General features: G+C 48.2%; 1 protein-coding gene across 5 annotated transcripts in view; it reads right to left on the reverse strand.

Annotated features, from left to right (window-relative positions):
• Window positions 1-4,523: 4,523 nt before the first annotated feature.
• Window positions 4,524-12,053, reverse strand: part of CD99 (CD99 molecule (Xg blood group)) — a 37,092-nt gene continuing 29,562 nt past the window's right edge. For 3 of the 5 annotated variants that reach the window (XM_057717339.1, XM_057717341.1, XM_057717337.1), the window contains 2 exons: window positions 6,225-6,281; window positions 4,524-5,085 (listed from right to left, as the gene is read on the reverse strand). In XM_057717339.1, the coding sequence (XP_057573322.1) occupies window positions 5,060-5,085; window positions 6,225-6,281 (83 nt within the window). In that variant the 3' untranslated portion in view covers window positions 4,524-5,059. Of the gene's footprint in view, window positions 5,086-6,224; window positions 6,282-6,834; window positions 8,669-12,053 lie in introns of those variants that run through there. The other 2 variants (XM_057717340.1, XM_057717338.1) reach the window with 2 other exon arrangements.

Here is a 12,053-nt window from a genome sequence, read left to right on the forward strand (position 1 = left end):
TTTCCTGCATTTGTGGGGGGGGGGGGGTATTGAAAAATGTGCATGTATTTCTCTTGATCGTCTGGTTTTTTGGTTTTGTTCTCCGTTACCTCTTTATAAAGCTGAGTGACTTGGATCGATCATTTTGATGCACACAGGGAAACACTCTAAGGAAAACTGCATGTAAAATCCTAAACTGTACATGCAGCCGTGAAGGAGAGCAGGTGACATGGTTGTAAAGGGGCTTCCTTCCAATCTCCCCAGCCACAAACAGGAATGAAGCTGGGGATACAGGCTACAAAATGCATATACGTCAAAAACTGTACACTCAGTGACAGAAGCCGAGCAGAAAAGAGCACATCGCGTGTGATTCCACTTACATGAAATGTTCAGAACCAGCAAACCCATAGAGACAGAAAGCGCATTGGCTGTTGCCAGGGGTTGGGGGGAGTCAGAGGATGAAGGTTCTATGTTGAACTGTGTCCCCCCTACAAAGTCATAGATTGGAGTCCTCACTTGCAATATCTCAGACGGTGACCTGTGCTGGAAATGCGGTCAGCGTAGATGGAATTAGTTAAGACAAGGTTGTCGTGTAGTCAGGTGGTACGTAATCCAACATGACTCACCTCCTTATAATAAGGGGGACATCTGGACACAGCACAGCACGGGGAGACAGCTGTGTGATGATAAAGGTAGAGATTCCCGTGATGCATCCATAAGCCCAGGCACATCAAAGATGGACAGCTGCCACCAGAAGCTGGGAGAGAGGCTGGAACAGATTCTCCCCCGGACCCTCCAGAAGCAACCAGCCTGCCTACCCCTTGATCTTGGACTTCTGTTCTCCAGAACCACAAGAGAACACATTTCTCTCGTTTAAGCCACCTCCCTTCCCCCCAGCTACGGTGCTTTGTCACAGCGGCCCCAGGAAACTCGTACAGGGAGTGACGGCCTGCTGAGTTTCCTCCGGGGTTCAGAAAAATATCTTGGAACCCGACAGAGGCCGTGGTTGCACAACACAGTGAAAGCATCAGACACGAGACAAACAGGACTGTACTAGCTTAGAGGTTGGCCCTTGGCAGCAGACGAGGCAGGAAGACCCCCACCATCCTCCCCCCATGAGGTTGGGGAGGACCTACATTGATCAAGGGGTGCCCAGGGCCTCACCGGCCCCATGAAGTTGGCGGAAAGGAGAGAAAGCGCGCAGAACAAAAGATGCCTCTGCTCCAACCTCTCCCGACGGGACGGTCCTAGATAGAAAGGATGCGCTGGGGCAGGGGAGGGCACTACGTGTGCTGGGAGATGCAGGGGCTTTCTGAGTGGGCAGAACCCCAAGGCCTTTCCTAGGAAGCCCGCTGGTGGAGAAGGGGTGCTCCCAGGAGCAGGGAGGGTGCGAAGTGGCGGGTGGGGAAGCCTCAGGTTAACTCGTTGCACCTGGAGCTCAGGGTGTCTGGGAAGGTGGGTCACGAGGATGGACACAGGCCTGGGGTGACGTAAAAAGAGCAAGAGACCCATCAGCAGGTGGCCCGCGGCCCCGTGGGACCTGCTTGAGGCCAGAGCTGAGCCAGACCACGTGTGGACAGGGTGCCTCTGGCCGTACGTGCGCATCTCTTGCGCAGAAAGACGGACGCAGGGATTCATTCTCAGGCGTGGGTGTGGGAGAGGCGAGCACTGACCTGGACAGCAGTTGTTGGAATTCCTTGTGGAAGGAAAACAGGTGCAAAAGGGCCACTACGCACTCCACCACGCCTGATGTCCGCAAGACGAAGTTTGAAGTACAGGTATTTTATGTATTCAAGCAGGTGTTACTCACCATTTTCTCTCCCAGAGGAGAGAAAAAAGTAAATATTTCTTCCCCCGGGAGGTCCAGGAATTTACTAGATGATGTGAATTGCATTTCAAATCAGTGGGAAAACATGGATAATTCAGTAAATGATTTAAGAATAATGGGATCATCCCATGGCAGTTTTTAAAAAACTAAATACCAAGGAATCTCTTCCTCATTCCCTTTACAAAAATGCATTCCTAGGGGATCAAATATTTTAATGTAAAAAAAAAAACAACCCACAAAAGTGTTAAAAGTATGACAGCAAGACCAGAAACCATTAACTGATTTCATTACACAAAAATAACAAAAACGAATGGGGGAAAAAATCACTTCAGAGTTAAAAGGTGAAGGATAAAGTGAAAATGCATATTTGCTACTTACTTCACAGTCATATCTTTAATATGTAAAGGGTTCCTACCAATCAATAAGAAAAGGACCAATAACATATATAAACATAGGCAAAAGGCATATTCATTTCCCCCAGAAATGGGATGCAAATGGGTCTCCCACACACAGATTCTCAATCTCACTTGTGCTAAGAGAAATGCAGTGTAAAAGCAGTTGACTTGACATCATTTTGCAACTCAGAGATTGGCACCAATCAGAAAGTTTGCACAGCAGTGAGGAAACAGATGTGACACCATTGGGGGGGTGGGGGGGAGGTATTGTGAATTTGCACAACCTCTACGGGGATGACTGGGCTAAAAACTAAATATGCACACACTGTTTTTCCGCACAAGGCCAACTTCAGGCATTAATGCAACACACACACTTGCACAGAGCCACAAAAACGTGCTTCCCAAGATATGCACTGCAGCATTTTGATAGCAAAAACTTGGCCACAGCTTAAGAGGATTGATCAAATCCATTGTGACTCAGACTTACAACACTGCTCTGCTGGTATGGTCTCCCTTTGGCCCTTAAATAAAATCTTTATGTTGATATCAAAATTTGTTGGACTGTGATTTCCTTATATTGGAGTCCCCAAATAACTTTATGTTGTTTATTTATTTTTAAAGTATTTATTTATTTTGGCTGTGCCGGGTCTCAGTTGTGGCATGCGGGATCTTTTAGTTGCAGCACGCGGGCTTCTTAGCTGCGGCATGTGAACTCTTAGTTGCGTGATGCATGTGGGATCTAGTTCCCTGACCAGGGATCAAACCCGGGCCCCCTGCATTGGGAGCATGGAGTCTTACACACTGCACCACCAGGGAAGTCCCCCAAAATGATTTTCAAAAGCAATCGTCATGCCAACTATTTAAAGATCCAAACCACATAATTTAAACTCAATTTTTCAAAACACCCACCTTTGGTAAAGTCATGTTTATTTTAAAGTCAACGTGGAATTAAACTGAGTCTACAACAATGTACATTCATTGTCCAAAAAAAAAAAGCCTAGTTGACATATTTCTTAGCTATATAGATTTATGAACAACTCATAATTTCATACACGTGATCTTTTCTTTATTTTCTTCTTTAATGAGACATTTATGCTTATATTATGATTGCAATGGTTATAAAAATTCATTATTCACAGAATTACAAAAAAGCTTTATGCATGTTTTTGTTACTATAAAGCAAGTCAGTGCTGAGAATCTGACCTCAAAGGCAACCTGTGATGACTGATTTGGGGAGAATGTGGACGCTCTCTGCTACCCTTGTAACCAGGTGTTCTGAGCTTGTTAGCAAGGGGACCCAGGCACACTGACTAATCCAGCCCTCAGCTCATGACAACTGGTCGACCCCATCCACGGACGGGTGACATCTATTTGTGTTCCATCCTGTAGAATGCAAAACGTCACGTCCACCACTGCACATGGGCCACTGTAACTGCTGAACAAAGCAATGAATGGATATGATAAACAGCCGATCCTCTTTTATTTTTAATAAACTATTTCATAGACTCAAAATTTATCATAGTGTCAATGATGGAAGAAGTGAAACAGCCAGATGACGGTCTCCAGCAACAACCTGGAAAGGAAACTCCAAATGCTTTTAGACGAAGAGGTGCGGAGAGGTCACGGAAAGGATGCAGGTGTGGAGAGGACTTGAGTCCTCAGTAGCAGGGGGTCGGCTCAGATGCCCCCCCCCCCCCCCCCGCAAACTACCGGTGGTGTTCCTGAGCTTCGGAAGTGAGAAAGACCCAGAAATCACGAGGGATACTTCACAGCAGCCCTTTCCCAAGTCAGGTGATTTGTGAAGGCAGCCCACGCAGGTGTGCTAACGTCATACCTTTGTACCCGGAGAGACTGATGTGAAACGCACAACAGTTCTTCACACCACCAACTGCGACAAGATTAAGTCTTCCCGGGACACTGCCACCTCTCTGGATACCTATCCTAAGGGTGTACACGAGCAAGCCCCTACCACTGGAATCAGGGAGATAACCTCATACTTCCGTAGAGGGACGTCTACGGCGGAGGTCCAGACCAGCTGCAGCATCGGGGCTTCTACACTTCCCGAGATGAACGCAAAAATCCAAGCAAAGCCCTTTTAGATAAAAGGAAGCATTCTGGAAGCTGTGCAGTGTGCGTGCTGCCCTAAATGGGGGAAATGCTTCCAAAGGTGGAAAAGTCATCATTTGTTGCCGGGAGAAAAGTACACATTCCATTCATTGCAAGATGTGACAAAGAGCGAGCACTTAGGGTGAATGTCTGTCTTACAGCCGCAGAAAAGGGAACAGGGAACCATCCCACTCGTCTCACAGCCTTTTTTAAAAGTCGCCCCATGGCAAAACATTTAAGTAAAAAGTACTTGGTTTCTAATTTCTTTTTATTAGTCTGGCGTGAAAAAAAAAAATCCTAATCCATGAAAGAACTTTTGAGGAAAGTAGCTGAAGGCTTACCTCACTCTATAAAACGGTCAATGTTCGGAGAGGTTCAGGCACATTCAACTTACAGGCAATTTGTACACGGCCCAGAGTTTCTGTCTGGGGCGCTTCAGTGGGGTCGAATGACGGGGACTGGGTGACTGTCGGTCGGTGGGTCGGTCTGCCTCTCACAGCGCACAGGAAGCCCCTCGGGGCCGTGGAGAAGGCGAGTGGAATTCCTCTCCGGATGCAAAACTCATCACACGTCAACAACATCACCCACCCAGCACGGGTGGTGCCGCATCTCGAGATTAAACCTAGGCATCCGACTGGAGCGAAGGCACGGACAAGCCAAGCCGGGGCGTGTTCCCGGCGGGGCCGCTCCATCCCCGCAGGCCATCTTTGGAGCTTGACATCCTGCTGTGAATCGCTAGGCTGCCCGTCTTCTATTTCTCCAGGAGAGTCTGTTGAACTGCAGAGGATAAAGACACAAGAACAGATTCTAAAGGGCCTCCCCAGCTGCCCTGACACGTACGCGGACACCTGCAGGTTAAAAATTCCAGGAGCGGGTGACTCTGTCTCTGTGGAAGATCCGTGTGCTCCAACTCATCGCTGGTAGAAAGTAAGAACTAAATCTAACCGGTTAGCAAAGAAATTCAATAAATTTCATACTACGATGCCATGGTCGCTAGAAAAAAAAACAGATGCTTCTGGAAAGGCAGAGAGAAGCTAAGAAAAGGCATTCTCTGCTAGCGACGTCTCTGGGACGGTAAGAAATGTTTGTAAACTACAAATTTCAGAATAAATAATTTTCTAAATGCGGGTCCACGACGTTGGTTAATTCACAAAGCTGTGGGGCTCAGACTTCCTGAGCAGTAGTTCATTTACGTTTTGAGGTCTATTGTGCATTTTTTGGTGCTTAAACATGATAGCTCATTTTATACATCTTTCCCTTATTTGAAACAGCTAGTGAGCTAGACACTCACTTCCTAAATCTGTATTTTTAGAATTGAAACTATTTTAACATTTCATTTAAAACGTATCTCAATGACACAGGCATCCTATGCAATAAATGCTGCCTTTCTCGGGCAAAGGAGGAGCTGTCTCCACATCTATACACAAATTAAGGAAAGAAACACACACAGGTGTATAGACACGTAATTTGTGTTTTTCTGCCATTTTCAGAAGCGGTCCTAATGGCTGAACATCTGCCTCCGGCTCCGAGGAGTTTCCATCATTTCAACTACCTCCTCTTGGCCCAGTTCTCCACCCGGCTGGGAGGATTCTGTGAAAGTGACGACAGAGCGTGATCCAAGGCTGCATCTCAGAAGATGCACGCTGGCCAGCTGCTGACGCTGGCCACGCAGCAATGGGGCGACACGTGGAAAATTCTCGGAGCTGATATTTAAAGAGAACTGGAAGCAGACTTAGGTCTCATCAGAAGCCTCGCATCACAGAACGCGTATATAGCATCTCCCGAACGAATCCCCTTGAAAGCTTCAAGAGACACGAAGGATCCCGTCCGGGGATCTGAGCAGGAGGGCGGGACAGTGGTGAGAGGAGGTAAGACAGACCCGCGGGGGGTGGGGATTGGGGAAGGTGGTCTCTCACCAGCTGGCTCCACGTTGGTGCCCTGATGGTTCTCCATGTTCACCTCGCCTTGGTCAGCTGCAAGCAAGAACAAAACACCCCAGGAGGGTGAATACAAAGACAGCACACCCACATCACACCCTGAAGCCACCCCTACCTCCTACACGACCCCTCCCCCAAAGCCGAGGACCGCCCTGGTCACCGGGGCGTGAAGGGCACCTCCGGGGGTCTGGTTTGCTTGCTCCTGTGTTCTTTCGGTCTATCTTTTTATTTCCAAATTTCTACTCCAAAAGTTTTCAAACACATTTCAGTGCAAAGAACACCATGTCCCACCCCCTCAAAGACCTCTGAGCATACAGTCTGAGGCCCATGGGGGAGGGACGGAGTGGGAGGTTGGGATTAGCAGGTGCAAACTGCTATCTAGAGGATGGATACACAACAAGGTTGTACTGCAGGGCACAGGGTATTATATTCAACATCCTGTGATAAATCAAAAGAATATAAAAAGACAGAATGTATATATATGTATAACTGAATCACTTTGCTGTGCAGCAGAAACTAACACGACACTGTAAATCAATTATACCTCCCTTAAAAACAGGACAAAACAAACAAAAACACACCAGAGATGACCAGTCAAAACACATTTATTTCTTTACTGCACGCTTGGGAAGGGACACGGAAGCATGTATGACATGAAAAGGACTGGAGTAGCTCACGGAATCCATGACAACCGTTTCCCCATTTTCCCAAACCTCTGATTTTCGAAAAACAGGATCATCTGGGGTTAGGACCACATGCGAACACCCGACAGCACGCTTAATCCCGGTCCCAGGAACACGCATCCCCATCTGTGTGACACGGATTCCGTTAAGCTGTCACCCTCTCCCTCAACCACGAACAGAGGCCCCAGTTAGAGATCGACATTCTCAGATGACAAAAAAAGAAAAGAAGACACCAGAGAGGAGAGAGTTGGAAGAGTTCTGTGAAAACACTGCAGGGCGGACACTGCCAACGTCACATTGTCTGCTCGCCGGGCAGGAGGTAGGCTACGAACACAGGTACATTTTAGAGCGAACTGTTAGGACAAGAAATCTTAAATGGGCTTTCGTATCACATGGCAAAGAACCTCCCTACCCAAAGGGAAAGAAAGAAAGAAGAAAACCACTAAAAATATTCTAATGGCTCCGTACAAACCCTCCATCTGGCTGGACTTAGGCCCTGAGAGCAGTGATACCAGTTCTAGGTTTAGGGGTCTCTGTGCCCAGGGACTATTTATGTAAACGCATAACGAGCCCCGGGGACCAAGAGCGGGCCCCGGGGACCACTGACCGGCAGGGTCTCATCTGCAGTTTACACCGTGGATTTAGTTCTCGGGGCCCAGAGATTCAATTTAAATGCACCCCGGTGCTAACTGGGACCCAGGCTTTATTTTATCAGAACCGAGAAATCTGTGGACGCTTCCTTCAAAGACCCACACAGCCGGGGCGGTGACCGCTGTCAGGGCCATCAAGGTGACCGGTGGAGGGTGAGCAGGCCCACGGAAGAGCACTGACCACCTCCGTGATCCACCCACGTCCTGATACTAAGCCCCGAGCCTGCCACTCTGCAGCCAACTCACCACCAGACGTCCCACCCCGGGAACGAACGTGACTCTGACCCTCAGCACGAGGTCGGAGAAAGAAAACTAGTATTTACGCACAAGAAGGAGACGGTCTGATGTGAAGAAGGAACAAAACAAAAAAACCAGCGATGACTTCCCAGCTTATGGGAATGCACAAGGCTGCAAGAATTGTAGGGTGTAGAGATTCCACCACTCACCACTTCTCCACTGACCTTAGAAATTTAAGATCATGAGATGTTTAGGTTATTCTTAAGTATATGGATTTTTTTCCCCCTGCTGAGAACTGGGAAATTCACATAATTGGCAAAAACTGATCCAAGAAAGAATTAGGAAATACGTCATGGAAATGGACCATAAAAATCCAGGGGGGCAGTTATGGAATCAGAAGGTTAAATACCCCATCATTAGCGTGAAAGATGAAACCCTACGACCCAGGGCCAGCTTTGCCCCGGGACCCTGCAAACAGGACGGCCCACCACCTGCCGGATCCACTGGGAAGGATGGAGGATGGTGAGAAAACTGGTTGGTGTGTTTCTTTCTGTTGGATTTCACTTTAAAAGGAAACATCTGCATCTCAATTCCTTTTCCTGAAGCTACCTTGGCATTAAAATACAACGTGATAAGCTTCTGGGCATCGTGAAGAGAGAAAACATATGGGATTCACTGCACGGCATCCGGCTTGGCAGAAACACATCACTGCGGCCATGTGGCTGGTAAGGTAAAAGGACAAACAACAAGGTGTGCTTTTGATTCTGCGTCTTTGTAGACAAACACGAGTCAGAAAGGAGGATCTCGAGGCCCCGCCCGGGGTTCTCCGCTCGTGTCTAGGTCTTCGACTCATCTGAAACGGAAGGTCGGAAAAGGAAAGTGAAAGAAAGAAAGAAAGAAACACGCAAAAACAACCAGAAGTAAATGAGAGGTTTGCTTCGGGGGCGTGCCCACAGCCCAGGCAGCAGTGCAAGCGGTTAGAGAGACGTCCTCCGGGCTCAGAAGTTAAGGATGGAGGAGGACAGGGCAGAGCTTCACGGAGTGGACACCAGAATTCAGGGGGAGGGAGGGAGGCAAGGAATGGGGGAGAGAGAGAGAGAGGGAGAAGGAGGGAGAGAGAGAGAAAGTAAGAAAGAACGAACGGAAGGAAGGAAGGAAGAAGGGGAGGGAGAGAAAGACAAGGGAAGGAAGGAAAAAAGGAAGGGAGGGAGGGAGAGGACATGTCAGCAGCTAATTTCACCAAAGCCTCAAGCATCCGCTGCCACCAAGCTGACAAGGGAAGCAGCTGACGGATGTGCCCTGAGTGACTAGATCAGCCACCGACCACATCTAGAGACCAGAACCACACAGGGTGCCCTGTCCAAGCGCGTCCGGCTCAGCATTACCCATCATTTAAACCGGTCACCTGAAGCCAACCCACAAAAACGCCAAAACGCACATCCACCAGGAACCTGGGTCCCACACAGCTTTAAGAGGCCAGGCTGCATCACCTGGAAGGAAACCAGACTCAGCTCCGAGAACTGCAGCATCAAACCTTCAGGAATCAAGGACAGGGCTACCAAACTTCACTGGCCTTGGATACTTTCTCATACCTTCTGACAAAACGTAACACGGAGAAGCTCTTAAATAAGTTTATATTGGGATTCCCCTGGTGGCCCCTGCGCCGTAACTACTGAGCCTGTGCTCTAGAGACCCAGAGCCACAACTACGGAGCCCACGTGCCGCAACTAGTGAAGCCCACGTGCCGCAACTAGTGAAGCCCGCGTGCCTAGAGCCCGTGCTCCGCAACAAGAGAAGCCACCGCAATGAGAAGCCCGCGCACCGCAAGGAAGAGTAGCCCCCGCTCGCTGCAACTGGAGAAAGCCCGTGCGTGGCAAAGAAGACCCAATGCAGCCAAAAATAAATAAATAAATTTAAAAAAATAATAAGTTTATATCAAGACTGACAGTGCTCGATTGATGTATCTCTGCATTGGGGAAACACATCTACTGCCTGAGATAAACCCTGACGAAAATTCAACAGACACTACAAAATTCATGACGATGAGAAGGTCCTGGAAAGTCACTGTGTAAACCACCACTCCCAGAGAATAATGGTTTACCCCAAGCCTCGGTGACTCTGAGGACGGGAGCGCGCTACAGCCACACCTTTCTTACCAAATCTCCAAGCTCACAACTACGTGTGTGACCAACCCAGAAATAAAACCTACAAAATAGTCCTGCACGGACCCCGACACATCTAGGATCTTCACGCACCCGACACCTGGATTCAACATTCCAACACCATCTCTGTTCACAAAAACACGTGACTTGACAACACACACTAAATCCACTTCACAACTGAGATCTACAAACCGAAATACCTACCCACATAGTCAGAAAGGTGTTCACTGGTCCGCATGAAACCCTCCGTGCGTACATGAAGATAACACCTAATTTTCTTTGTGTCAACGCCGGACATTTTACGACTGGAGACAAAAGTGCCTAATTACTGAAATCAGAAATACCCGCTTTCTTCCCTCGTGAAGGTTTGCCCCCTTTTATTTCCTTTTCTTTGTGCATCTACATCAGCTCAGGACTGTGAAACTATGAAAAACCGCAAAGAAAATCAAAACATTTAAAGTCGCACCTAATGTTAATTCAGCCAAAGAAGAGAGGCGGTAGGAAGTATTGCAGGGACATGAATTTCAGCCTCTCCGGGAGCAAAAGTTGAGTCCTTGCCTGTCCTGAGCTAATTCTTTAGAAAGTGTGCTTTGGGTTTTGAAACCTGTAAGTTCAACTGTCTCTACCCAGAAGCTTTCCGTTTTTATGCGCACCTCTACCTGCTGCAACGGACAGCGTGCTTGAACCCAAGACCAAGACCCAAGGGTAGGGTGGGGCAGGATGCAGAACACTTGGCCTTCCCAATTTCTGAATCCCGTTTCCGAACACTGGACCGTGTCAAGTCTATTGGGCGCTTCCTCAAGTCCCCGTGTCTTGACATGTGAACACCCAGAGACTCACACATCCCACTCGCAAGTTAACAGAAACGCTGTGTGACTCCAGAATCCAACTGGGGTTCACCTGAAGATTTTCAGAAAACCTTGGAGCTAGCACTTTCCATGCATCCTTGCCTAGTGAGTGCCTTCCTCCTCTCCTGGCTGAGGGTCAAGCTCTGAGTTTGAGCATCTTCAGAGAAGGGGGAAAATGTAGTTGAAAAGGAAACTGAAATGCACTTCCATCGAATCCCTAGTCTTTTAAGTCTTGGCTCGTCCTAGGAGAAGCAAAAGAAAAAGGTGCTTTCTTTTGTTCCATGTCCTCCTACTCGGTTCTAATTGTAGATCTTTTACAAGTATCTCCTGGAACTTGGTCATCTGTCCATTTGGGCATCGCTGGACACCCGCCATTCTGCCAGCCAACCATGCTTTCCTGCGTGCCACCAGATGGAAGGCGCCCACTCACATGTGGGAAATGAGATGCACTCAGGTCCCCTAACCTCCACGGCAAGCAGAGGGATACAAAAACAGCCGCTTATTTTAGGTCTCTGAATCCAAACGCTGTGTCGGACTTCCAAATTTCAGCCTATAAATAGTGTTTGTGGACCTAAAAACTCTGGAATGATGGAAGATGAAGGCTAAACTCCTTCCCTCCGTCAGCATCTATTCAAGTCTTCTGGGAATTTCCCAAGAACCCTTGCGAAGGGGTCTTTCAGGCAGATGACATCAATGGCCAACAGCAAAGTATGAATAAGGCCTTAAGATCAATACGTAGGATGAGAAGGTCAGATACCACACAAGACTCCTCCAAGGAGGATGGGACAGCCACCGTCCACGGGGCCCCCACAAACCACATCACAACGCACCCCTCGCTGGTTCTGAAAGCAAGACCTAGACAGAGCCTTCCAGAGATGCACAAACGTTAGCTGTGTTCAACACAGTAGAATTCACTGATGTCAGGACAGATCCTAAGTAACTTAGGATTTGAGGACAAAGTCCCAAGACGCCCAGTGATGGAGTTCCAGGCACAGTGCTGGTAACGGTGGCATTCTCCACCTCCCCCTACACATCGTCTATCCCCTCCAACCTTTTCGGGGACCTGCTGGTACTGAGCTCTAGCCAAAAGGGAACCAGTTGCTCAGTGATTCCATTTTAATTCCATCGGGTGGAAACACCAGTATGACGGCCCCATGGCCATGGCTCTTGTCCTCATGAAGATGAAGGTGGCGGCAAATGTGACTAACGATAAACGAAGGGTAAGAGT

Source organism: Hippopotamus amphibius, chromosome X, assembly GCF_030028045.1.
Source record: "Hippopotamus amphibius kiboko isolate mHipAmp2 chromosome X, mHipAmp2.hap2, whole genome shotgun sequence".
In the NCBI taxonomy this organism is placed as follows: Eukaryota; Metazoa; Chordata; class Mammalia; order Artiodactyla; family Hippopotamidae; genus Hippopotamus; species Hippopotamus amphibius.